Genomic DNA, 27,374 nt, shown 5'->3' on the forward strand with positions numbered 1-27,374 from the left:
GTACATAAACACAAATACCCAGTGATTTTCAGAAACTTCCTTAAGTTTCTGGTGCTTTTCTTTGCCTACTTGTAAAATTACAACAGTAGACTTAAGTCACAGAGTTCTTTATGGTAAATAAATTGCTATGTGATCCAGCGAGATGCTTCAGTGAGGAAAGGAATTCCCTGGGATCCAAATGGAGAAGAAATAATTCAGAAGAATTTTAAGATGATTTATTTATTTGTTTTAATTCATGGGTACATATGTGAGATTATGTGAGTTTTTTCAGATCTTCTGGAACTGAAGTAATAGGTAGATGTTAGCAGTCTGATTTGGGTGCTGGGAACAGAACTGTGGTCCTCTGCAGGAGCTGTGAGTTCTCTTATCCTCCAAGCCTTCCCTCTAACCTCAATCCATCAGAATCTATTTCAGCAAAGAAAATGCCTGACCTAGGTTGCTCTCAGAAAAGAAGGAATGCAGAGGAGTCTGTGGGGAGCAAGCTCTTATAGGCTGAAGAAAGTGTAACCCCAAGCTTATTGGCTGCAGAAAGAGCACTTTCTTACTTGGATATGGCTGGGTAGGAAGTCTTTCATCTCCTGGTTGGATACTTTTGATTGGATGCATAGTATTATTCATAAGTCTTTCATGTAAAAGTGTTTCTACATCAACTTCTGCTGTTAGAACATGTTCAGGGCAATGACCCCTTTACTGCTGATATTTATTCCTCATCTCACATTACTGTGACTTTTAAAGGATGTATTTTTAAAATTATGTGTATATGTAAGTGTCTGTGTGGGGGTATGCATATGTGAATTCTAGTACCCATGGAGGTGAAGACTCTTGCTTCCCTGAAAGCTTGAGTCAAAGGTGACTGTGATCCACCCCACCTACATGTTAAGAGTGAACTCTGATCCTCGGCAATAGCAGTATGAACTCTTAACCATTAACAATATCTTCTTAGAAGCTAACTTTAAAAAAAATATTAGTTTTGCTCTTTTTAATTATGGGTTTCCTGGGTTGCCCATCAGTCAGAAAATGGGGTCAGATTCCCTGACCTAGGTTGCAGGCAGTTGTGAGCCACCGGACGTTGGTGCTGGAGAGGAAATGAGTGTCCTCTGCAATGCACACTTTAAACCACTAGAACCATCTCCTGGGTCGATGTTCTTTCTTTTTCTATCCTATCACTGCTATTAACAACTCATCCGAAGGTCTCATTTTCATATATCTATAATTAATTTCCATTTCTTTCTGTGGTGTTCTACATTTTCATCCTAATTGACTTGGCATTCATTTTTCTTGTATTAGTTTTTTCAATCCTTTTTCTGGTCTTTCTAATGTTAAATTTTTTCATATCTGAAAAAATAACAGCCATCATCTTTTAAATATATACCTATCCTTACTATTCCCTTTACATAAATCCTGTTAGACAGGTCCAACACCATCTCTGTTCTCCAGAGATGCATTCTAGACAATGTCTACGTTTCTGCTTTTTCCTTCTTGGTCTCAGTTCCTTAACATTTATTATTTCTCCTCATTCATTGTGATAGCTCTTCCTGCACATTTTATGAATATTGACTATAAATTTTATGCTATGTGAGTTTTTGTTTGATTTTTTTTACAACAAACCAATGATTCAAGACAGACAATTTTATTTTACTGTCTCTTGAAAGAGTCTCTCTAGAGAAACATTCCCTTTATATTCAATACTTCTAGATTTTCCTACTTAGAGTCCCATATTTGTGGTATGCATGTCTTAGGCCTTGAACTTAGAGTAGCCATTGACAGCACACTGAAGCTGGCCAGGATTTGGAAAATACCCTACCACTAGACTTTGGCATCAGTACTCAGTTTGCTCATCATGTGAAGTGCTGATTTTGGTCTCTCTCCCCTAACTTGTTCACTAAGGCATTTAAAAATATTGACATTATTTCATATCATGCCTTAATAAGGAAATAAAATGCAATGCTCAGTTTCCAAATTTTCAAAAGGCAAACCTGGTATCACCAGAAGCCAAAGCAAGAATCAGGATTCCACCTAAGATGCCAGAACTCAAACTCGGGCTGGGAGCATGGAAAGTGATCTGCCTTTGCTGTGCTGTCTGTCAACAAGTAGTAAAAGTCATGGACAATTTTTGGAATCAGTTTTTCACCAGCCTCTGTTATGTGCACCACAAAGCATTAAATAGTCGTGAGCCACAAATTTTAAACTTTATCTGGAGACTCAGAAAACTAAGGCCAGTTCTTGAATCTCTGCTGAACCTGATTCTATAAGGACAGACTGTTGCATTGGAAAGACATTTAAATTTATACTAAAAAAAAATCACTATGCTTAACAACACACTAAAAAATTACCCAGATAAGAATATTCACAAATATGTAAATACTGTTAGTTCCATCCCCGAGCATGTGGAGGTGACATACAGTTGCCAATTTTCCTCCTGGGACACGCAGCATCATATCTCAGTCCAGTGTGTGTGAAAGGCTGTCCTTTTCCTAGCACTGTTACTTGGACATCATGGGATATATATGGTTAGACACAGACAAAGACAAGCATACATTTTAGCTTTCATGTCTTCCATCTCTCAAGTCTATTTTATTATTTTCTGTTGTGTACAGGTGGACAATATTGGAGAACTTCAAAGTTATTTAGGACAGAGTTCTCCTTCAAAAACATACTGATTCCCCCAATGAGCCCTAGTTTGAACTTCCTCATACTATAAGAAACATCTTTATGGAGAAGGACATTGAGCTCTGGATTTGTGGAAAGGTTCAGAGTTAAGATGCTCATTGAGTTTTCATAAAAATATGTTTCTGATTTATTTCCCTCACCAACATACATATTCAAGTAACCTTGACTTGGGAAATTGGAGAAATACTTCCATGCTACTTCTGTGGATTTAAGTTAACTGAATACACGACAATTTTCACGCACCCTTGAAAGAAATAATAATAATAATAATAATAATAATAATAATAATAATAATAATTTAAGTAGTCTTATCTTGTTCACCACCACTTTATAAACCTAGTAAGTAAGTTGTAAGATTTATTGTGTCTGCTGGAAGGCTGCATGTGTGTTTTCTCCACGCTACTGCAGCTATATAACTTAACCAACACTGTGGCGATCATACACAGACCCATGAGTATACCTGGAACAAGGCTATAGACTTTAAAAAACCTTATTAAAAACTCAGAGTCTTAGACATGCAGCAAAAACGGCATAGAAACTTTGAAGATATTAGGGATGCGTAAGAGCTGCATAAAACAACTCAAACCTCTAAGACTAATGTGGGCACGGAAAATACATACTTGGTTTAATAAAGCTAGTGACGATTCCCATTCTCAGAGAAGCATGAAGAGAATATCACTTTCTAATGAAATCCTCGCCATAAGTAATGACAGTTGCTTACTAAAATTTGTTTTCTGTTTAAGGTTTTATCCCAATTTTAGAAAATTATAAACATTGTTTAAAGCTAAATTAATTATTTTTCATAATATAAGGCACACAAATACATTTAGGCACAATTATGTTTTTTTTTTCTAGAGAAGCACATATTTCTGAACTGATGATTGGTTCACATTCTTAATTTATTTCCTTGGATACTTTAGAACTCAGGTTTTCCAGACTTCAATATGATTATTCTTAGAGACAAAAGAAAAGCTGTCCTTATAGGATATTTTCATAATGTGAAGCTTTTGTTATTTTATATAGTCCTTAACATACCTAATTGAAGCACAACTAATAAAAACTCAGTGACAGTAATTGGGGTTTAGCCTAAAGATCCAAAAAAAGCAAAGCAGCTAGCCACTAGCTTTTTACATCAACGTCAGATTGAAATGGCGATTCTGCCTCCAGGAATATCAGAATGAGACTGTGTCTGAGAGCTGTCTCCTCCCATTTTATAATCTAGGGCTGGGATTAAAAGCATGCAACACTGTGATTAAAGGCATGCACCACCCGGTTTCTATGCCAAACTAATGTGGTAACTGGGATTAAAGGTCTGTGTTACCATTGCTTGATCTGTAAGACTTACCAGTAGGACTGTTTTATCCTCTGATCTTGAGGCAAGATTTATTTATTAAAATAAAAATGAAATATCACGGCACCTAATACTATAGATTTCTATTGCTTAGGTTTTTGAGGTAAGATTTCTCTGTGCAACCCTCAATGTCTTGGAACTTACTCTGTAGACCATGCTAGACTTGAACTCATAGAGATTCACCTGTCTCTCCTTCCTAAGTGCTAGGATTAAAGAAATTTGGCACCACACCTGGTGACTATAGAAATTTTTCTGTTTCTGCTCCTGATTTGGACCTTGAGATTTCAGTCCTGTGCTCCAATTTAGGTCTCTGTCTCTGTCTCCTTTCATCGCTTGCTGAAGGTTAATATTCAGGAGGATGCCTATATGTTTTTCTTTGGGTTCTCCTTATTTAGCTTCTCTAGGATCACTAATTATAAGCTCAATGTCCTTGGTTTATGGCTAGAAACCAAATATGAGTGAGTACATCCCATGTTCCTCTTTTTGGGTCTGGCTTACCTCACTCAGGATAGGTCCAAATCAGGAGCAGAAAGAGAGAGAGCACGAGCATGGAACTCAGGACCGCGAGGGGTGCACCCACACATTGAGACAATGGGGATGTTCTATTGGGAACTCACCAAGGCCAGCTGGCCTGGGTCTGGAAAAGCCTGGGATAAAACCGGACTCTCTGAACATAGCGGACAATGAGGACTACTGAGAACTCAAGAACAATGGCAATGGGTTTCTGATCCTACCGCACGCACTGGCTTTGTGGGAGCCTAGGCAGTTTGGATGCTCAACTTAGTAGACCTGGATGGAGGTGGGGGTTCCTTGGACTTCCCACAGGACAGGGATTGCTTTTCGGGCTGGGGGGGAGACTTAATTGGGGGAGGGGGAGGGAAATGGGAGGCGGTGGCGGGGAAGAGACAGAAATCTTTAATAAATAAATAAATTAAAAAAAAATAAAAATAAAATAAAAATAATAAAAAAAAAGAAATTTTTCTGTCACTTAAGCATTCTAATGAGATCTGTCCAACCCTGTTTTGACAAATTCATCTTTATTCCTAAGTAGAGTTTTGGTGTTAAAAGAAAATTCTTGTATCTATCCTCTTCTTGATCACTGTTTTGGAATTAGATTAACCAACTCCTCAAAAACTAAGGAATTAGACATGTTACTGTGAATGTCAATTTCAGATATAGAATAGATATAGAATAGTTTGTTAAAACTATTTTTTCAGTGAAAAAAGCTGCAGATTTGTAAATATCTGTAATAGAAACCAAAATTTCCCCTGTTATAAAACTTGACTAAATGATTGTAAAATTCTCAGAGTAGGATAAAATACTAAAATTAAAATATAGTTCTATAAAAATAGCAACAGCCTCCAAGAATCTGTTCTCAATATACTGTTGACTATATGGTTTCAGTTCTCATGTTTCCTATGATTGCAGAGAAACTTTTAATTGTATAAGATGCACTGCAGAAATAATTTGTATTCTATGGCTTTATACGATTATGACAAGGACAGTAGGGTTTCCTCAATATAATCTGCATAAATAAGAAAGAAAGGCTACATTTGTTTTATTTTTAATTATTTACATTTTTGGGGGTCTGAGGATATGGGGCAAAAAGAGGGCTTTGGATTTCCTGGACCTAGAGTTATTTACAGTTTTTGGCTCCCTGATTGAGTGTTGGAGACCAAACTCCAGGCCTTTGTGAGGACAGTATGTCTTTTAACCTTGGAGACACCAGCCCAGCCCTGAGAGACATTATTTCTGTGTAATAAGATCAGTGAGAGAACAACAGCTATTAGTTAGATGGCAGCTTTGAAGCTCTATGTGCAGGATACAATTTCAATTAATTTTGGTTAACTTGGCAAAGACTGCACTGAAAAGTGAGAGATTACTCAGACACTCTTGGGAGTGATGATATTGACTCTGGTGTAGTATGAGATAACTGAGGGTACCATTTTTTCTAGCTGTGTAACCCCAAATACATTATTTTAATCAATAAGAAATTTACTGTATAAACTTTAAAGTGCTCAGTACATGTTGTTGTATAAATATGATACAGTGATTTCTTTTTCATTTTTTATATTCCTTTTCCAAATGTTTTTCTTACTAAAGCCTTTCTAAAGTTCATTCAGTAATTATTCTCTAATATACATTAACAAGATGTTTTTTCCTAAATGCCAGTTTTTCCTCTCAATGTTAGGTCTGTCTATAAAGACAAATAAGACAAGTGTCTTTGCTTTTATCATTATGACTTTAACATAGGAAGACTGGACAATGAATAAATAGCAAAACAACCCAGGGCACTAGCAACTGCAAAGAAGAATAAGGAAGGTAGAGGGTTATAAGACAGAGATAAACTACCTTTTTTTAAGGAAACCATAAGAGGTTTCTGGAAAAATACTGTTTTTTATCAAGTTAAAGCTTCAGTTAGTAATGGAGGCATACAGGCAGAGGACACAGGGACTGCTTTCTGCAACTGAGGCACCACAAAAGCCTCAGTGTGGGAAGGTGGCAGTGGGCCTAGAATCTTGTCAAATTAAGGGCAGCAGCCAGATTGTCTATGGCCTTGCAACTACATAGCAATTTTATTTTATTCTAAGAATAAAACACTGAAGCAGAGATATGATGTGCAGCCTGAATCATCTTGAGATAAATATAATCTTAGAACTGTGGGGGTAGGAATAAATAAAGGAGAGGAGAAAGGGGAGGGGGCAGAGAGCAATCTGTGAGTGACAGGATCCAGACGATGACTGCTGAGCAAGTGTGCCTTCTTCTAATCTCTATCCTCCCGTCACCTATATCTAGGCCATCTACAAAACAGTTCGCTATGTGCATCTTTAGGAGCAGGAGCAGGCTGTAATTATGTAGTAATATTTTATCACATCATTTATCTAATATAAGACACACTCCACCATATTATCCTATGTTTTAAGTACTTGTCTATGTGGTCAGCTTCTCTGTGGTTCATTCTTTCTGAGTAATGACTGAAACTAGCGCCATGCTTGGCTCGCAAAGCTTTGTAATAATCCAGGGACGATTGGAAGGACTGTCTTTCTGACACTGGCTTTTCAATATATAATGTGTGTATAGTGATTGTTGTTGAGAACTGCAACACATTCTTATCAAAGGTTGACCTTTTAGAATGGTTTCAGATGAGAATTTGTAGCGTTACAGTGCCTCTCTCCACAGCAGTGTAGTGTGTTAGCTGTTTGTCACCAAGATGGCATTTCTGACATCAACTTCCCGTTAGCTATAGGACCATGGATTCAGAGATGATAATTTAATCTGGTATCCAGCAGGGGCTTCATATATCTGTGATAAGGGATCTTGTTTTATTACTTTGACACAGGAATTTAAGTCATAAGATAACTGTGTTTATGGAAACGCTTTACATGTTTACTACCTTAGAGCTGGTTACAAACTCTTTTACTTTGAAAGAAACAGAAAGAAAGCATAAGTGAAAAAACAAAATAGAGAGGAGACAATTTAGATATTCTTTAAGAAATGTATTTTAGACCATAGGAGCTCAGTCCATTGCTCCAGTGTGGGTCTCTGTCTCAATCTCCATCCACTGACAGATGAAGGTTCTATGGTGATATGAAAGATATTCATTAGTATGGTTATGGGACAAGGCCAATTCAGGCTCTCTCTCCTCAGCTGCCCAAGGAATTAGTTGGGTACATCTCTCTGGACCCCTGGGAACCCCTCTAGAGTCAACCCCTTTATGATAAAGGTCTTGGAGAGATTAGGGATACAAGGGTCATACCTAAATATAATAAAAGTTATTTACAGCAAGCCGACAGCTAAAATTAAATTAAACGAAGAAAAACTCAAAGCCATCCCACTAAAATCAGGAACACGACAAGGATGTCCACTCTCTCCATACCTCTTCAATATAGTGCTTGAAGTTCTAGCAATAGCAATAAGACAACATAAGGGGATCAAGGGTTTCGTATTGGAAAGTAAGAAGTTAAGCTTTCGTTATTTGCAGATGATATGATAGTATATATAAGCAACCCCAAAAACTCTACCAAAGAACTCCTACAGCTGATAAACACCTTTAGTAATATGGCAGGATATAAGATCAACTCCAAAAAATCAGTTGCCTTCCTATACACTAAGGATAACGAAACAGAGAGGGAAATCAGAGAAGTATCACCTTTCACGATAGCCACAAATAGCATAAAATATCTTGGGGTAACTCTGACCAAGGAAGTGAAAGATCTATTTGACAAGAACTTTAAGTCTTTGAAGAAAGAAATTGGAGGCAGAAATTTTTAATAAAAAAATTTTAATAAAAACAAGAAATGTATTTTAAAGAACTATAATTTTGTTGTTTTTAAGTGCTGTGAATCAAATGCCTAGCCTTCATAATACACACACACACACACACACACACACACACACACACACACACTGAAATAAAAGGCCTTTAAGACCCTTTAATATAAAATGTATTCTTTGTTATCAAACTCAATGTATCAAAATTTGTATTTGTATTTTACAAGAAGAAAATGTGGAACAATATTTTGTATATAACAGTGTGGGTCTTGCAGTTAGCTATCCTGCTGTTTGTGTCTTTAATCATGGTTCCCTTCTGTGTCTCAATGCATGTGCAGACATGTGAGAGTTGGGGTTCCTTCAGAGTTTCCAAAGGTGCAGCTTATAGGTCCTGTAGAGTCACCTGCATTCGTGGAAGATGAATAATAAAAGTAATAGAAGTTGTTAGAATATTGATTGGAGCAATTTTAGGTACTTGGGTTTAAGTGAAAATTTACCAAAATCAATCCATTAAAAACTTTTTCCATCCCAGAATTCACCATCCAGAAATACCAGCCTTATCATGAAATAAAAGTGTGGTAATCCAAATATGCAATCATGACAAATTATTGTTGAAATTCCAGTGACTTCCATCCTTTGCCCCTTTTCTTTGTCATCAATCATATTTTTCCGTTTGGAAAACAAATGGTGTTTAAATAATAAAATGGTTTTAAATTTTAAAAATTATCTTTAAGTTATTTTAATGTCTGCTTCAAGTTTTATTGATCTGTGATATTTAATCATAAAAGGATGCAGGAAGTCACTTGTATTGATGAGATTTAGTTATAAATCAGTCCATCATTATACACAATTAACTTTCTTCCTATTTTTACTGCTAATCACAAAGTTAGGCTAACATATAGGCATGTCTATGTTTGAATATATTTCCCCAAAGACAGAGATAACCCCTAACTCAAAGTTTATAATGAAAACGTACGTCAAGAGAATAATTATGTAAAAACAAGAGAAGTACTATGGAACTGCCTCTTAAACAAATGAAAACTTTGTACCACAAAAATTACAGCCGATGCTTAAAATTTGCAGTTAGTAAAAAATTAGAATTTGTAAGGCATATTGATCACATTCTTGCAGAAAGTTTGGCAGCAGAACTTTGCATTCTTTACATGATTATTATGTCTTTCAGTGCAGAAAAAGAAACCAAAAGATATCAGTGTGATATTCTGCTTATTGTTATAAAAATAGCATTATAAAAATATTAAATATTCATGAATAATCCTTATTTCCCTCAGGTTCTGGCTAGCTAAAGATGCTGAGAGATATTAAACACCAAAGGAGGGAGCTATAACACACTACAGATAATCACTAGAGTTATAAACAAAGGCAGTTGATATTAATAATTAAATGAGAATGTCCTCTGTGGAGGTTTCCTAGAGGTCCAGGCATGGTGTGTAACATCTCTTGGTTAAGTGATTGTTAGTTTCTTTCAAGACTAGGAGTGGACGTTATGGAACCTGTGCTTCAAGTCCAAAAATTTGTCTAGTATATTAAATAATTATACGTGCCTGTGAGGACTCATCCCTCTTAGATCCTTAGACTTTTAATGTCTGTGAAAGAATATTCAATAGAAGCAAATAAGGACTGTTTATCCATGCTCTGTATTACATGGTAACTGAGTGGTAGCAGAATTATTTTAATATGATCAATAGGTATGCTGGCTAGTTTGATGTTAACATGACACAAGTTGGAGTCATTTTGAAGTTGGGAACATCAATTGAGAAAAATTACCTGCCAGATAGGTCTGTGTGAGTGCCTCTGGCTCATTTTCTTGATGGATGATTGATGTGGGAGAGCACAGATCATTGTGAGCAGAGCCACCATGGGTGCCCAGGGTACCATAAGATATGGGGTTGAGCAAGTCAGGAGAGTAAGTCAGTAAGCATCACTCCTGCCTGGCTTCTGCATCAGATCCTGTCTCCATATCCCTTCCTTGAGTGTTGCCCTGATTTTTGTCAGATCACTAACTGCAAGTGGAAACTTTAGCTAAGACAATAGGATGCTATTTGCATCTGACCTCGGCACTGAAAATTGTGTTACTGATATTATAAATTTGGGGGGAGGGGCTTTCTCTGTTTTTGAAAGCTGTATCAATCTCAACAGGGTCTTCTTCAATGAGGAAGCATCAGTGCTGACCGCCATCCTGTGAGCCAGAAGAGTCCAGCGACCAAGCATGACTTCCTTTTGGAGACTAATCCTGTTCCTGTCTGTCACCAGGTGTCTCTCAGGTAAAAGGCATGCATAATTATTTGACTATTGTTAAGTCTCAGTTAACAAAACTATATGAAGATCTCCATCCCAAATAACTAAAAGAAGCTTTGGAAATGTAATCAAATGTCACTTTGCAATACAAAATATCCCCACTCAAACAGGAGTATGTTACTCATTTTTTTTTCTGAAGGAATTAGTTCTCTCCTCCACCTTGTAGGTCCCAGTGACCAAATGCAGGTCAACATATATGGAGGCAATCTCCTGAACCCACCAAATGCAGGTCAACATATATGGAGGCAGTCTCCTGAACCCACCGAGACCTTTTGGTGTCTCTCTTGCAATATTTATTTTGAGGCATGTGTTAACATATTGTATTTTTCTATATTCACCATAGCTTTTTGACTTCCTTTTGGTTTGTTACTGGATCTATTGTTGAATTTTAATTCTGAAAAGTCTATTTGTGTGTGTTATTTTGACCAATAATTCATCACAATAAAATTGATATAGCCAGGTTTATTTACTTGAAGAATATACAGACTCAAGTATCATGACTTCCATGCTAAGCACATTATAATGAGAAGCTGATAGAATTAAACTCAGTGTCTGTGCTGTAAATAAAGTTTGGTAAGCATACATGATAAAGACCTCTAAAAAATGTGGTTGCCTTTATTTTTGAACAAATGTCTTTGTTTTTATAATTAAATCCATTTCCAACAATTTAACTATCTTAAATACAGTTTTAGTTGAATAACACTTATTTTTATATATAGTATTGATTGCAAATATTGTTCATGCAACATACATATGTATATGCTGTTTAGTATATGGAAGTGTGGATGATATAACTATATACACAACATTCATTTTATATGTAGTAGCATGAACTTCTAGCATTTATATCATAATCTATTACTGTGTGGTGAAAGGTTTTCACTGACTGTACAGCTTTTTTGTTGTGTCCAAGAATCAAATACATTTTCTGAACAGTATCACGTTTTGTATATTGCAGTGTTCCCTCAAGTAAACACAAACTATCAAACAGGGCAGGTAGAAGTAAACAGAAACTCCTTTCAAAGTCAAGGAGCGCTTTTTCTAGAAATTACACAATACCTTTCCATCTTGCCACTGATTCTCCACTTGTGCACTACCTCCCATGAAATATTCACAACATGTGACTATTTTAAAACCCCAGCTGTCAATCAGAAAGTGCTCTAAATGTGCTCGTTTGAAATCTGAATCCATTTCTGTATGTGGCGAGATAAATTTGGAATTTCACTTCTATAAATCAATATGTGTTAAGATGTGACAGCTAAGTAGACTTGAACGTATTTATATGTTTCAGAAATATATACATAGAAGATTCTTCTTGCTCTAATATCAGCAACTGATGAGTTGCAAAGCAACCAACACATTAACCATTCATCAACAATATTATTTGTTTTTAATATTGCTTATTAAATAGTAAATGTAATAAGAGACATTAAGGTTGGGGGAGGCTAGAGTGTAAACTGAAAAAGTGTGTATCAGAGATACTGAGCATTAAATGTAAACTGCGCTCACTGATATCACGATCCCCTATGAAATGAGCCTTCAGAAGCTGGTTCTGCTCGATTCTGTTCCTGTCTGTGCACTGTTACCCACTCTCTGAATTCAGTCTGCTTCTCTCCTGTGTTCTCCAGCTCCTGGCCTATGTGACCTCATGTCTCTTTATTGTTTTCATGTGTGAGTTGACAATGCTTATGGAGGCAATAACAGTCCAAGTTAGTTTCTCTTGAATTTATCAAACAATAGAGTTTTCCAAGTAAATACTCCCTTCAAGGGAGCTATCTTTTCTTTCAGGAAATACAAATATACTATATCTTGCATGGGGTCTGTAATTGCTAACTCTCAAGTCCTTGTGTGTATCAAGTTGTCACTGACAGTTGAGTAAATAAAACATTGGGAGTCATTTATACTTCTTTATCAAACCTGCATTTGATACAGAGACTTTATAACAGTTTTTTATAATAAATTTGTTTTATCTCCCTGTAGACACATGCTTAAGATAAACACTAATAGCTACTAAAAAGAATCATGTTTAGGGATACTTATATTTGAAGTCTTTACCATGTTCTGTAGAAAACACTCATTTTCGGTTTCTGATATTTACCCAATGTTTATCGTCTAATATTTATTTGACTGTTTTATTATCTTCATTTCACCATTTAGCATTCTTGATTAGTGCTTTATGTTAGATACAAGTGTCACTTTCTAGGACACCTAACACGTTGACCATGCAGATGGAAATGAGGGTGACTCAGCTGCACGTCAGGAGCATGTTTAACCTGATTGATACACTTAGAATCAGGCAGAATGACTAAAGAAAACAGATAAACACCTAGAGTTTTCCTTCATACATCTAGTTTTTAGTGACTGGACTTTCCTGGGTCTGCTTCCCTGAAAAACATGAAAGAGCTCTTACACAGCTCAGCCTTGTTTGAGGACTGGCTGCTTTGGAGGAAGGACTTTTCATGAACCTCATGGCCCTGTTTAGAATCAGAACTGCACGTAGAGGATGACAAAATGGCATGTTCCAAATTAGTTACATTAAAAATTGCTGAAAAGGCTGGTAGGGATTGAGAGCAACATTCCATCTAGTTTCAGTGAACTTGTTAAATGATGCACACATTTGAAAGATTTTCATGTTTTGTTACAAATCCAAATGCTCTTCCCTGACACCAAGTAGCTCATGTCCTCTTCACTAGGTGTTCCTGGCTGCTTTAGAATTATGAACAGTTATATGTAAATCAGAAAATAGAAGAATATCCATATATACCCAAAAGCATTCTTAATACTAGTTAATAACCAGGCAGTGGTGACACACACCTTCAATCCCAGCATTCGGCAGGCAGAGGCAGGCAGATCTCTGTAAATTCAAGGTCGGCCTGTTCTTTAACAGCTAGTTCCAGGAAAGGCTCCAGAGATGCAGAGAAAGCCCGTCTCAATCCCACTTCCAAATTAATTAATAATTAAATAACTAATACTGGTGTTTTTGTTTCCATGTTTTTAATAATACTGCAATACAATTCATTAAATATTAATGAATTGACAGGCTAGGCATGTTGTTCAGTTGGGAGTGTATGTACCTAGAATATAAAAAGCTCCAGATTTGATGCCAGTAGATCATAAACTGGATATAATAATATATGTCTATAATCTTATCACTTTGGAGATAGAGATAGAGACATCAGAAGTAAAAGATTACCTTGGGCTACATACTGAGTTTGAGGCCTTTGGTTACAAGAAGCCCTTTCTCAATAGTAATATTAGTAATAATAATAATAATACCAAGAAGGAAGCTATAAGAAAGATGTCTCTCAATAAAGTGAATGATCAAGCGTGGGCTATCTAAATAATAGAACACTATTCAGTGATGAAATAAATGAAGTACAAATTTCATAAATGCATGACTATTACATTCATATTGCTAAATGAAAGAAGCTGCAGTGCAGATAGCATGATCTATATGATTCTAGTTACATAATGTCCTGAGAAGGGAGAATGTGCAGAATGTATGTAGTAGTCAATGACAGTCAGGAGACAGATAGGCTGGGCGGGTGGTCAAAGAGGCAGATGAAGCAATCAATATTTTGAAGGAAGTGAAAAATACTCTCTATGGACCAGATACTAAATCAAACCATAGAGAATACCAATCGTAGCTTGAATGTTAATATATGAAAATTAAATAAAAATGATTTGGGAGGTCACAGGCTCCTCAAACATATTCTAAAATATAACAAGGAATCAAATCATTTATTAACCATGTAAAGAGCAATCTCAACTGGGGGCAGTGTTACATAAGAATTGCTGAAATGAGCTATAAGACCAAAGATATTCCATGTTATACTTCTGCATGGTTATTTGTTTAATACTGCTCTTTTCCACTGAGCAGTTCTAATGTCATATGTGCTGGACATAAGCCACCAAGTCAGTGAAGGCAGATGTTGGGGCTGGAATTGTAGCTATAGGTGTGGAAGGTTGCTGATTATTAGTTATCCATATAGTGATGGCATAGAGTTCTTGAGGCATTGGTATGTACATATATACTCATACATGTTATAAAAAACCACAAACCCCTATTACAAGAATGTGTATATATGTATGTGTATATACATATATGTATATACACATACATATATACACAGCTGTTTTCTTCCAGTCATCCTAGAACACACAGTGTGTCCCTGTAGGAACAGCACAGGAAACATCAAGATTTTTTTCTTTTTATTAAGTTTGCTCTTGAAGGAACAAGGGCTATTTCAGAAATGACTGATTATAGGACTGCAATAGAAAATGTCCTATATAAATCATTTTAGAGAACCTTATGGTTCCTGCAAACATGGAAGTGCTAGGACAAATAAAACTACTTTTTAAAAAAGAGAGACACAAAGAGGGGGCTAGGAAATGACTGAAGAGGTAAAATGTTTGCTATGGAAGTGTGAGAAGTGAATTCAGAGTCACAAGAACACACATAAGGCTGGGCCCTTGAGCCCATGTCTGAAACACCCGTTCCCTTGTGTCAAGAGGATAAATGAATAGGAGAATCCTGAAATCTGGAAGACAAGTAGTCTAGCAGCATAGGCATTGGCATCAAAAGACTCTGTGTCAAAGTGAAAGTGAGGGTTGGTATCTGAGGCTGTCCTCTGACTTTCACAGAGGTGCCTGTAACACACACACACACACACACACACACACACACACACACACACACACACACACACACGTCTGCACACGCACTCGCGTACACATACACACCCCCATAAACACACACATACATACACCACATAACCCATATACACCACACATACACACACATACCCGTATATACCATACAAACAAACACACACACCACATGCACACAAACACATACCCCACACACATCACACAAGCACACACATCACACAAGCACACACACATTCAATTTTTTCACATTCTAAAATGAAACATAACAAGGCTATTATGACACACAAACCAAAAAGGATCCTGAAAGTTACAAATGACATATTTGAGTCACAAATTAAATTTAAAATCGCTACAATATAGCTGAAAAAAATAAGTACCAATGAGTCTACATTGGAGTATATAAATGATGAATAAATAATGAATCAACAGAGTAGAAATGGAGAAATCTTTCTGCAGAAGAGTGTCAAATAGGTTGTGTAAATGCTTCGTCCTTGAGAAGATGTTTAAGTTTCCTTTCTTTAAGTATGAACTTTGCATGGGAACTTTTCCCAATGAGATAAAACATTCTTCCTCAGTGACTTCAAATCCAGTCTGTTTGTCTGTGGGGACCAAGCACCCTTAAATCTTTTAAAGTTGAGTAAACTGTGGCATAAAAAGAAGACTGGGGAAAAAGACAAGTTTAATTTGTTATTGTGGGAAGAATCACAAAGACAATAGGAAGAATATTGTGTGAAATCTTAGAAAACAGTAATAGAGTTTGCTCAGGAGTCTCCACCTTGAATTATGGCAATGTGTGTGTTAAGACCAAAAAATCTACCAGTGATAGAACTGAAATCCACTTAAGTCCCAACCACGTGGGTTTTGTATAGTGCAGATACCTTGTGCATGTCTTCTTCACGTCACTACAGCTGCTGTGAGTTCATGGTCTACCGGACAAGCCAAGTTCCGAAGCGGAGTTCCAGAGATCTGTTCCCATACACAGACTTCTACATTCTTCCCTGTGCCGTGGAGAAGTGATAAAGACTTAGAACAGGGAACTGCATAGGCTTTGTGCTCAGCTGTTTGACCTTATATGTCTCTGTTAACCACCACCTTCTACAAGCAGAAGCTTCTCTGGTGAAGGCTGAGAGCAGTACTCATTTATGGGTGTAAACATACAAATTTAGGAAGCAGTTTGACCCGATAGTCATTTATCAAAATGATGGCAGGTTCTCACTAAAGACTGACTGTCCTTGCTATGGGCATTTGAGTGGTTTTCAGTATAAGTAATGAAATTCCATCTATGGCGAAGCCTTCACATTCATCACCAAGTGAGAGGATACAATTGTAACTGTCCCACCACTGCTGTACCATCAGGTGCACCCTGTCTGACAGGCCGACATTGTCGCTCACAGGGTTCATAGCTTGCTAAGACTGCTGGGGACTTTCCTCCCACAGAAGTTTGGGTAGTACCTTCCAGCTCTACAGACCGTCTTCAGGTTCGTGTGGTCACAAGGTTTGCAGTAACAAGAGAAAGGGTGATTCACAACATGCCAGCATTTAAGCTTAGTGTTCTGCTTGCCAAAGCTTTGTTGGTCAAAGCAAATCCCATGAGCCAAAACCAGAATCAAGGGATGGAAAAGAAAATAACCTTTTAAACGAAGTAGCTGAGAAAGCTGTAATGTGTAATGAGAATGTATGAGGGGGGGGGAGAGAGAGAGAGAGAGAGAGAGAGAAAGTCATCAACATTTTTAACTTCTGTTGGATTAAAATAATGCATTGTTCAATGTAGAAATAGGTCCCAGAGGATATGGAGATCTTCACATAAACAGGAAACAGCAATAGGGAGTGTGGTGGGATTCACCCATCATGTATGCTGAATTACTAAAGAACTTTCCTGTCTTCCTGCAGCCCTTTATAAATTATGTTTCATTTATTCTTTATGTTTGAAAGAACAACCAAGTGAAAGGTGCGAATTGATTCTCTGTGTTACACAAAATATTCTGCATGATGGATTCCTTGGCCATTTTAGTCCTCTTGGACAATGACTAAGAATTATGCTAACTCACTTATAAGTATTTAAGATGGAGGGTTTTGTAATAGTATTCCTTATAGCAAGGTTCCTTTTCATCTAAGTATAAATTGTTCATTCTTGGTGGCACAGATGGAAAAATCATATATAATATCTGCTTAGTATGTGGAATGTAGTTGGTTTGTGATAAACATACTTAGTTCTCCAATAACAGCAGTTTCACTAGACGAGAAAATATCCTCACATACTTCTGATTGCTCCCATGCACAAGGTCTATAAGGACCATTTTCTTCTTTCGTGTTATGCCTTGTGTTCCTGTTAGTTTTGTCTTAGATGGAAACTACTGGGTGTACAATGTGTGGATTGCCTCCCATAACAATGCTTTTGAATTTACCAGCTAAGATTGGAAAGCCAGGGGCAATGCCTGTCTGCAAGTTCTCAAATAAGTATCTGTGCTTACTTTCCAGTCACTTCTGTGCTTCTGTAAGCTGTGTTGGTTTAAAACCAACAGCAAGGACAAAAACAAAGGCACTTTCTTTCTCCCTTGACCCTATTCTCCTTTTTTGGGATAAATCCATTTTATTGAAAAGGAGCACATTTGTTTCTTCTCCCAAGCAAATGATGTACTGGAGAACAGAGAATGCCTGTCACTGATAAGCTTTTACAATGCTGTCTTCTTTGGTGGTGCTGTGGTAAATCACAAAAACCTTTGTCATTGTCAGAGTGTTGTCTACGAGATTATAAAGGAGAATGGAAACAAAGGTGCTTCAGCAAACAGGTGCCCAAATAACTCTGACTGGTGAACTGGAATTTAGAGAGAAAAATGGGTTATGGCTCCTTCCCGATTGTTTTAAATTATGCTTTTGCACATTGTATTAGCCCCCCGGGAAGTCCTGATGATAAGAGGAGCTACCTCACTGTGACAATCCAAGCTGACTTTATCAACTAAGCTCTGGTGATATTAGAAATGTAATTATTCAGCAAACAATTTAATTTGTCTTTGTTGGGAAAGAGGCAGGGGTAAGGGTTGGAGCACCCGGATTTAGTACACTTTGTTGTTCTTATCTTAACAGCAAAGACCATATTAAAAGTCATCTGTAATTGTCCCAATTCCTGGAGTGAAATAAAATTAAGTCATCAACTAACAATCCAGTTGAGAGTCTTAAGAAATGATTGCAAGTATCTGTCTCAGCTTAATGAAGATTACACAGAGAGCTAACTTATGGGGTCAGCTAAATGTAATTTCTTATACATTGCAATATTTATTGAAACTTTTATACTTCTGTATTAGACAAGACTGAGCAGTATATGCCAAAGTGTTGTGTCATCTATAACAAGTTGGGATGGTCAAGTGTCCTTCAAACCAGTAATACTGGTTTAATTATTTTTCAATAACTATTTATCTTTACTAATAAAAAATTGAGCCAGGCAGAGGCAGGTGGAGCTCTGTGATCTTGTTATCAGCAGCCTAGTCCACAGAGCAAGATCCAGGAAAGGGTCCAAAGCTGCAAAGAGAAACTCTATCTAGGAAAAAAAAAAAACTAAAGAAAAAAAGGAAAGAAAATTGATCATCAAATCTGTTTTCTTTGTTGTAAAGCAATGCTCAGAGGACTTGTCTATGAACACTTGTCTGTGGTTGACTATAACACCAGTGTTCAAGCAGAGGTAAAGTTCAACCACAGCAATACTAATGTGAATATCCCTATCAATGAACAGGATTTCACATTACTTATCTAAAGCGCGAGAGCACGGAGACTCCCGTGTGGAGTCATTACACTCATTTGTAATTTTTTCTGTGTCCTGTTGGTTTAATCTTTCTTTAGATTATAAAGTAGGTAGAAAATTCCACTCACCTAACACTAGCACCCAAGGAAAGCCTCTAAGCCAAAATATGGAAAAACACACAGGGAAATCCTGCTGTCGTTAATTTTAAAGCAAATTCTACAGGGTTTTTAGAGTCTGAACACCATAAACCATTGAGTATAAAATAAATCATACCTAGCTAACTGAGAAGGGGGAGGAAATGCTTTGACGTGGTACACACTATCCTTGGCTTTACCTAAGATCTTTGGGGGAAATCCTGGTTTTCTAAACATTAAGTCACTGAAAATTTATCCACATCATCATGTGGAGATATTTATATGTAGGAACTGTTCATTACAACACCTTCACTTCCTAGAAGTTAAAAAAGTTATTTGCTTTTTTTTTTTACTTTTCTCCAAATTTTATTTAATTTTGAATTCTAAAACAAGTACATTAGACTAATCCATGCCAATTATGTTAATTTCTCTCTCATTTTGTTTGATTCTTGCCTTTTTTTGCATTGTTTTTTTTATTATTATTAATTTATTTATTTATTATAGATTTCTGTCTCTTCCCCGCCACCGCCTCCCATTTCCCTCCCCCTCCCCCAATTAAGTCTCCCCCCAGCCCGAAAAGCAATCAGGGTTCCCTGTCCTGTGGGAAGTCCAAGGAACCCCCACCTCCATCCAGGTCTAGTAAGTTGAGCATCCAATCTGCCTAGGCTCCCACAAAGCCAGTGCGTGCAGTAGGATCAGAAACCCATTGCCATTGTTCTTAAGTTCTCAGTAGTCCTCATTGTCCGCTATGTTCAGAGAGTCCGGTTTTATCCCAGGCTTTTCCAGACCCAGGCCAGCTGGCCTTGCTGAGTTCCCAATAGAACATCCCCATTGTCTCAGTGTGTGGGTGCACCCCTCGCGGTCCTGAGTTCCATGCTCATGCTCTCTCTCCTTCTGCTCCTGATTTAGACCTTGAGATTTCAGTCCTGTGTTCCAATTTGGGTCTCTGTCTCTGTCTCCTTTCATCGCTTGCTGAAGGTTAATATTCAGGAAGATGCCTATATGTTTTTCTTTGGGTTCTCCTTATTTAGCTTCTCTAGGATCACTAATTATAAGCTCAATGTCCTTGGTTTATGGCTAGAAACCAATTATGAGTGAGTACATCCCATGTTCCTCTTTTTGGGTCTGGCTTACCTCACTCAGGATAGTGTTTTCTATTTCCATCCATTTGTATGCAAAATTCATGAAGTCTTTGTTTTTTAAGGTCATGCTCAACTTCCTTAGCAATCAGGGAAATGCAAATCAAGACAACTTTAAGATACCATCTTACACCTGTCAGAATGGTTAAAATCAAAAACACCAATGATAGCCTTTGTTGGAGAGGTTGTGGAGAAAGGGGTACACTCATCCATTGCTGGTGGGAATGCAAACTTGTACAACCACTTTGGAAGGCAGTATGGCGGTTTCTCAGGAAATTCGGGATCAACTTACCCCTGGACCCAGCAATACCACTCTTGGGAATATGCCCAAGAGAGGCCTTATCATACAACAAAAGTATATGGTCTACAATGTTCATAGCAGCATTGTTTGTGATAGCCAGAACCTGGAAACAACCTAGATGCCCTTCAATGGAAGAATGGATGAAGAAAGTATGGAATTTATACATATTAGAGTACTACTCAGCAATAAAATGCATTGTTGTTTTTAATTTAAGACAAGTCATATAAATATGCAAACATATTACAGGACTTAGAAATTTTTTTCTTGCTTCCTATAATTCCTTTTTTTTTTTTTGAGACCACTTCCTACGTAGAACAACAGTAGCACAGACAATAAGAGCAAAAATGAATAAATGGAACCTCCTGAAACTGAGAAACTTCTGTAAAGCAAAGGACACAGTCATTAAGGCAAAAAGGCAACCTACTGATTGGGAGAAGATCTTTACCAACCCCACATCAGACAAGGGTCTGATATCTAAAATATACAAAGAACTCAAGAAACTAGACATTAAAACTCTAATTAACCCAATTAAAAATGGGGTACTGAACTGAACAGAGAATTCTCAACAGAAGAAGTTCAAATGGCCAAAAGACACTTAAGGTCATGCTCAACCTCCTTAGCAATCAGGGAAATGCAAATCAAAACAACTTTGAGATACCATCTTACACCTGTCAGAATAGCTAAAATCAAAAACACCAATGATAGCCTATGCTGGAAAGGATGTGGAGTAAGGGGAGCCCTCATCCATTCTTGGTGAGAATGCAAATTTGTTCAATCACTTTCGAAATCAGTGTGGCAGTTTCTCAAGAAACTGGGAGTCAACCTACCTCAGGACCCAGCAATTCCACTCTTGGGAATATACCCAAGAGATGCCCAATCATACTACAAAAGCATTTGTTCAGTTTTGTTCATAGCACCACTATTTGTAATAGCCAGAACCTGGAAACAACCTAGGTGCCCCTCAATAGAAGAATGGATAAAGAAGGTGTTATTTGCTTTTGAATGCTCCTCGTATCTTTATTGAAAAGTTTGCCAGAAGGCATCAGTTTCTGCTGAGATGAACTGGACTATGGTGTATGTTTCCGTGTTTAGCCTCAGTCTGGTATGAGATGGAGCTGAGTGGTTTGAGTAAGAGAGGAAGAGGGTTTTAAGTGATGCCATTTGGATTTTGAGGAATTACAAACCTTACAGCTGGGACTTTCCTGTTTATATGAAAATCTGTAGCATCTGCTCTATAAGAGTAGAGGCAGTTTGTGCTCTTTGATATGCTACATTCGAAGTGGGAAAATGTCTCTTATCATGTATATGTATAATCATTTTGAATTTAATAAATATAAGGTTTATAAAAGTTTTTGGGGACGATTAAGGAGTATATACGTTAGTAATTTGGGCTCAGAAAATACCCAAACTTGTTGAGTCACTTTAGAGTGCCCAACCTAATTATACTGATGTTTTTCAATGATAATATCTCACCTGAGGTTTGCTGTGGCATACAGACCTCCTGAGTTAAAGCAAAAGAATTGCCTTAGTTGAGTTATGGACATTGTGAAAACAAGCTGTAAAAGAAAAATTGATAATAATAATAAAATGAAAGTATAAATGCAAAAAGCAAAGGAAAGAAAAAAAGAGTGAGATCTTTGAGTCATTTAAGCTTTTGCTTGAACCCTCACCCTCCATTTTCCCTGGCAGCATTTGCTGTCTCAGGCCTCTAGGAGACAGCCAGCTATGTGCCTTTCTCCTCTATCCTCTCTGCTAGTTTGGAGACAGTCACTGGCTCACTGGCTAGCACTGCTTTCCTAGCCTGGAGTTATTTTTGTTTAATGCCTAAATTTAGAATTATTTCAACCTGGCCCTAGGATTCCAAGTTTCAGAATAACCTTGAAAAAAAATGACCATTAAAAAAAAAAAACTGGATCCTAAAAAAAAAAAAAAAACTGGATCCTATAAAGTTTAATATGCAACATTGCTTTCAGTTATTGTCCCGTCTGCATTCTGAAAGCAATCATTGTTGTAGATAAAGATATCACATAGGAACGTAGTTTGCACAGTGTATTGAAGGCTATAATGGAGATAGAAACTAGTAAAATAAAAACAACATGTATGGAGTTGGAGCAAAGGCTTGGTATCTGAATGTGTTTAATGCTATTGCAAATGGTCTAGGTTTGGTTCCCAGCGCCCGCGCGCGCACACACATACACACACACACACCTGGCAATTCATACCTGCTTGTGGCTCCAGTTGCAGGGGATCTGATGCCCTCTAGCCTCACAGACACCTGTTCACATATGGTGCACATAAACTCTTGTAGCCATACATACATGCACTCAGAGAAAACCAAAGGAAAATCTATACAAATACTCTCATTTTAAGTCCTGGGATCATTTGAAATAATTCATTCATATTTCAGTTACTTTCACAAATATTTATTTAGTGTCTACTGTGTTTTGTTCTAGGCATTAAGGATATAGATGTACAAATTACATCTCTCCCCTTAGGAAACACACATGCTAATAGAGAAGATATACTTTAGAAAAGAATATCAGATGTGATGGGGATATTTCCATAAAGAACTTACATGAATAAAGGGAGAGTGGATGGACTAGGTGGCATGGGAGCAGTGTGCTCCTGTCTGTAGGTTGGTTGTGAAAGGGCACTGTGAGTTGGTCCCTAAGGACACATCTTATAGGCATAGAAAAGAAGGACAAATGAGTTTCTGACAAAAAGTGGTTATGGCTGCAGAGACAGCAGGTGTCACAATGCGGCAGAAAGAAGTGACCTCATGTAGATGAAGAAAGTCTCGAATGGATGAGAAAGAACAACCTCTGTGAATGAAGACTCTCTGGCAAGAGTTATCTGTGGAGAAATACACATTCTTTAGAAGACACTTGTGAAGGTTTAAAGGTCTGGATGCACAGTCCATGTAGCTGTGTGGTCAGTTTAAACGTTGACTCTGCACAGTGCAAAACTTGCTATCAACACCTTTCTGTACAGGGACAGTTTCGTAAACTGTCAATCATGGCAGACACTAAACTTTCCAGACACATCTGGTTTTGTTTGTTTGTTTGTTTGTTTTTTCACAGTTGAGACTCTCAAACTATTCATTTCCATTCATTTCTGGTACATGCTAATCTATCTATACAGTATACTAATAATCTATATAGTAAAGTTTACCTGTTCAGTTCTTTTTTATTTTAATTCATAGCAGCAAAGCATTGAATATCAGCAAATCCACAGACTTTAAACATTTTTAAAGGGTTCAAACAGAAACTCACAAGTGAGTCCCATAGCATTTCACAGCAACAACATAAAAATTGGTGCACTGTGCCTTTTCTGTTTGTTTGCGGGTTTACCAGAGGCATGTGCTTGTTATGTAGTTTAGGCTGATTTAAAGCTCATGATGTTTCTGTTACAGTTTCTGAAGTCCTAGAGTTGCAGGATTACACCACCCTGTCCATCTGAAATATCATCTTCCATGCTTTGTGAAGAACAGACTGCATAGAAGAGAAACTGCGAGAGTAGGGGAAGAAACAATTGCAGTAGTTTTGAAGAGAGACGGCTCATCGTAAACCTGTGTTTACTAAACAGTGCTGATTGAGGTCCAGTTTAGATAATCCTCCCGCAGGGATTCCATGGATTTGATGTTGGTTTTTCTAGTTATCAAATAAAAGATGTTTGTGACACATATCTAGTAGGCAGACAAATTTACTGTGCTTGGACTTGGGTGTACTCTAAGTACTTGCCAGGTCTTTGTTGACAGTAAGCTCTTTATGTTATATTCTTACAGTTGACATGCAAGGATAGTCTACTGTTACATATTGTGCAATATCATTCATCTGTTCCTGTACATCTAAAATCATGTTTTTAATGTAGCATTTGCATACATCATTTCAGAACAATGTTCTCACTGTGAGATACAAACCCCATATTTTACACAGCAGAAAAGTCCTGTCATGAGACAGGTAGCAACAGTTCTAGTACAAAGACAGCACTTGCCAGGGCTCCTACTACATGCAAATACTGTCTTACACAGTTAGAGTTCATCATGCATAGTGCAACTACACACATTCTAAGTCATGGGAACAGATGAACTACTAAATCTACAGAAAACTGAGGGCTGAGAGTTGATGTTCTGAGAGTGATTCTAATGAGTCAGAGTTGCTTAGGTGTAGAATCCAGAGATTTTCTCAGGCTATCCTCTATATTTTCTGTAGTGAATGTTGAGTCTTTATATAAAAGGGTAATTGTGTAAAATAATTTTAATATTGTATACGTGGCACAGATTATAGGACCCTTCTGATGTATGGTCATCCTCTTCAAAGCAATAGCTAGGTGTTTTCACTATGATTTTGTTGATTTTTAATAACAGTAGTTGGAGATCGCTACCAAATGAGAAGATGGTGACTGATTACTGGATAAACAGAAAACAAAGAGATTGATTTGGGCTAGGGATAGCATGTGCCAGAGTGGAAGAGACTTGAGGATGCAGCATGCTGGACTAGAAGCTGCTTCAGCCTACTGCTGAGATATCACAAGGAGACAGAATAAAAGTCGAATTTGAAATAAAGGTCTAAAAGTAATATAGAATATCGATCTTAAAAATGATTATCATCAAAGAAGAGGCAATGAGTTAAATTTAAAAAATTTAAAAAAAAACCACACTGGAATATGAGGTTTTTTGTGTATGGTATGTGTTGGTTATGTCTGTCTATGTTGGGAGTGTGTTCTGGGTGTTTATGTACTATGTGTGCTTCTATGACATATGGTGTGTGTTGTACATGGTGTGTGCATGTAGTAGTATCTATGTGTCTTTGTGTGTGTATACATATGTGCATATATGTGGTACTTGTTTGGTATATTGGTCTATGTTCAGTGTGTATGCTGGGTGGGTGTGCTGCATGTATAAATGCTGTGTGTTTGTGGTTTGTGTTGTGTTGTGTTGTGTGTGTGTGCAGGCATTTGCATATGTGTATTTAATGGAGGTTAGTAGACAAGAATCTAATCAGTTTCCAATTCAAGCCAAGGAAACTCTTTTGATGTAATAGCACAGACTGGATCACGCAGTCATCTGATTCCATTTTGTCAGGCTGTTCTGCATGGTCAGAAGTTTTTTAATTCTAGCCTCCTAGCAAACTTCCAGAAATGACTCCTGTAAAATAAATGCAAAGTAGAACATTTTGAGGAAAACAGAATAGAAGGAAGAGGACTGAGTGTGCTTCTGACTTTGCCAGGAACTGGAGGTCACCTCTCGATTATGTAACATAATGCAAAGCTACAGCACAGAGTAATCTGTCCTACTGTTAGCTTGGCTTACAGTCCTTTCACAAATCAGGTGAAAGCTTTGACATTGGGGAACTCAGAGGTTAAATGTCCATGCAGGTCAAAGAATGTGGCCATACACAGCCACCTGTGCTTACTAAATGGTGTGAATTGAGGTGCAGTTTAGATAATCAGAAAATACAACAAAGAGTGTGACATAAATATAAATAAGAGTAATGTATGGTGATACATTTGTATAAAAAGTGACAATTAAATTCACTTCTTTGTATGTTAATAGAATATATTTTAAAGTTGAAGACAAAAAATTAGTAAACTGCAAAATCTTTTTTGTCAAAGTTCTCAGTTTTTTCTTCCCCTTGTAGAGTAAGAAAAATGTAAACTTCTCTCCAGCTAGAAAGGGAGCTGAGAGAAATAACAAATGTTGGCAGATCATGTAGTCCCAGATCCCCTTACATAGCTAAATCTTTCCTTAAGAATCGTAAACTCAAATGCGTAGAATAAAACACACAGAATATTGTTGGGATAACTGGACTATTTCCTCTCTGTCTTCCTGTCTCTGCCTCTGTTTCTCTATTTATGTCTCTCTCTGTTCTTCTCTCTCTCTCTCTCCCTCTCTCTCTGTACAACATGGCTCATGCATGGAGACCAAGCACAACTTTAAGAGTCATCATTTCTATCCTTGCTCAAGACAAGGTATCTCTTGTTCAAGGCTGCATAAATCAGGGTAGCTAACACACAAGCCTCAGGTAATTGTTTTGTCTGAGTTTCCCGTCTGTCATTAGGAGCTTACTGGAACTACAGAGTGATGGAGGAAGGTCATTGGTTAAATTAAAAGAAACTGCTTGGCTCTCATTGGTTAGGAGATAGGTGGGAGGAGTAAACAGAACAAAACACTGGGAGGAAGAGGAAGTGAGGTCAGACTCGACAGCTCTCCTCTCCGGAGCGGACACCTCAGAAAGAGACGCCATGCTACCTGCTCCAGGGAACACGCACGCTATGAAGCTCTGACCCAGGATGGACTTAGGCTAGAATCTTCCCGGTAAGACCGGTGCTACAGTTTATTAGAAATGGGTTGATCGGGATATCAGAATTAGCCAGTAAGGGCTAGAGATAAAGGGCCAAGCAGTGATTAAAATAATACAGTTTCCGTGTAATTATTTCGGGGCATAAGCTAGCCGAGCAGGCGGCTGGGGTGTTGGGGACGCAGCCCCCCCACCACCCATATTACTACAAATGGCGCCCAACGTGGGGCTCGAACCCACGACCCTGAGATTAAGAGTCTCATGCTCTACCGACTGAGCTAGCCGGGCAGGCGGCTGGGGTTTTGGGGACACAGCCCCGCCGCCGCTCCTCATATTACTACAACAGAGCTATAAGCTTTTCCTGTAGATTCTGAAGGCAAGTAATGTATAACAGAGTTATGCAAGAGAATGCATAAAAGCAAAGATTCACAAGCCAGTTATAGAACAGGAAGGAGTTCAGGTATGGTTTTCCTTTTTAGAGTTCT

General features: G+C 37.6%; 1 protein-coding gene across 2 annotated transcripts in view; it reads left to right on the plus strand.

The window, feature by feature from the left end:
* Positions 1 to 27,374, plus strand: part of Cntn5 (contactin 5) — a 1,171,096-nt gene that overhangs the window by 489,519 nt on the left and 654,203 nt on the right. For both annotated transcript variants that reach the window (XM_075966832.1, XM_075966833.1), the window contains one exon: positions 10,451 to 10,575. In XM_075966832.1, coding sequence (XP_075822947.1) covers positions 10,521 to 10,575 — 55 coding nt within the window. In that variant the 5' untranslated portion in view covers positions 10,451 to 10,520. The remainder of the gene's footprint in view (positions 1 to 10,450; positions 10,576 to 27,374) is intronic.

The sequence above is a fragment of the Microtus pennsylvanicus genome, chromosome 3 (genome assembly GCF_037038515.1).
Source record: "Microtus pennsylvanicus isolate mMicPen1 chromosome 3, mMicPen1.hap1, whole genome shotgun sequence".
NCBI classification, from domain to species: Eukaryota; Metazoa; Chordata; class Mammalia; order Rodentia; family Cricetidae; genus Microtus; species Microtus pennsylvanicus.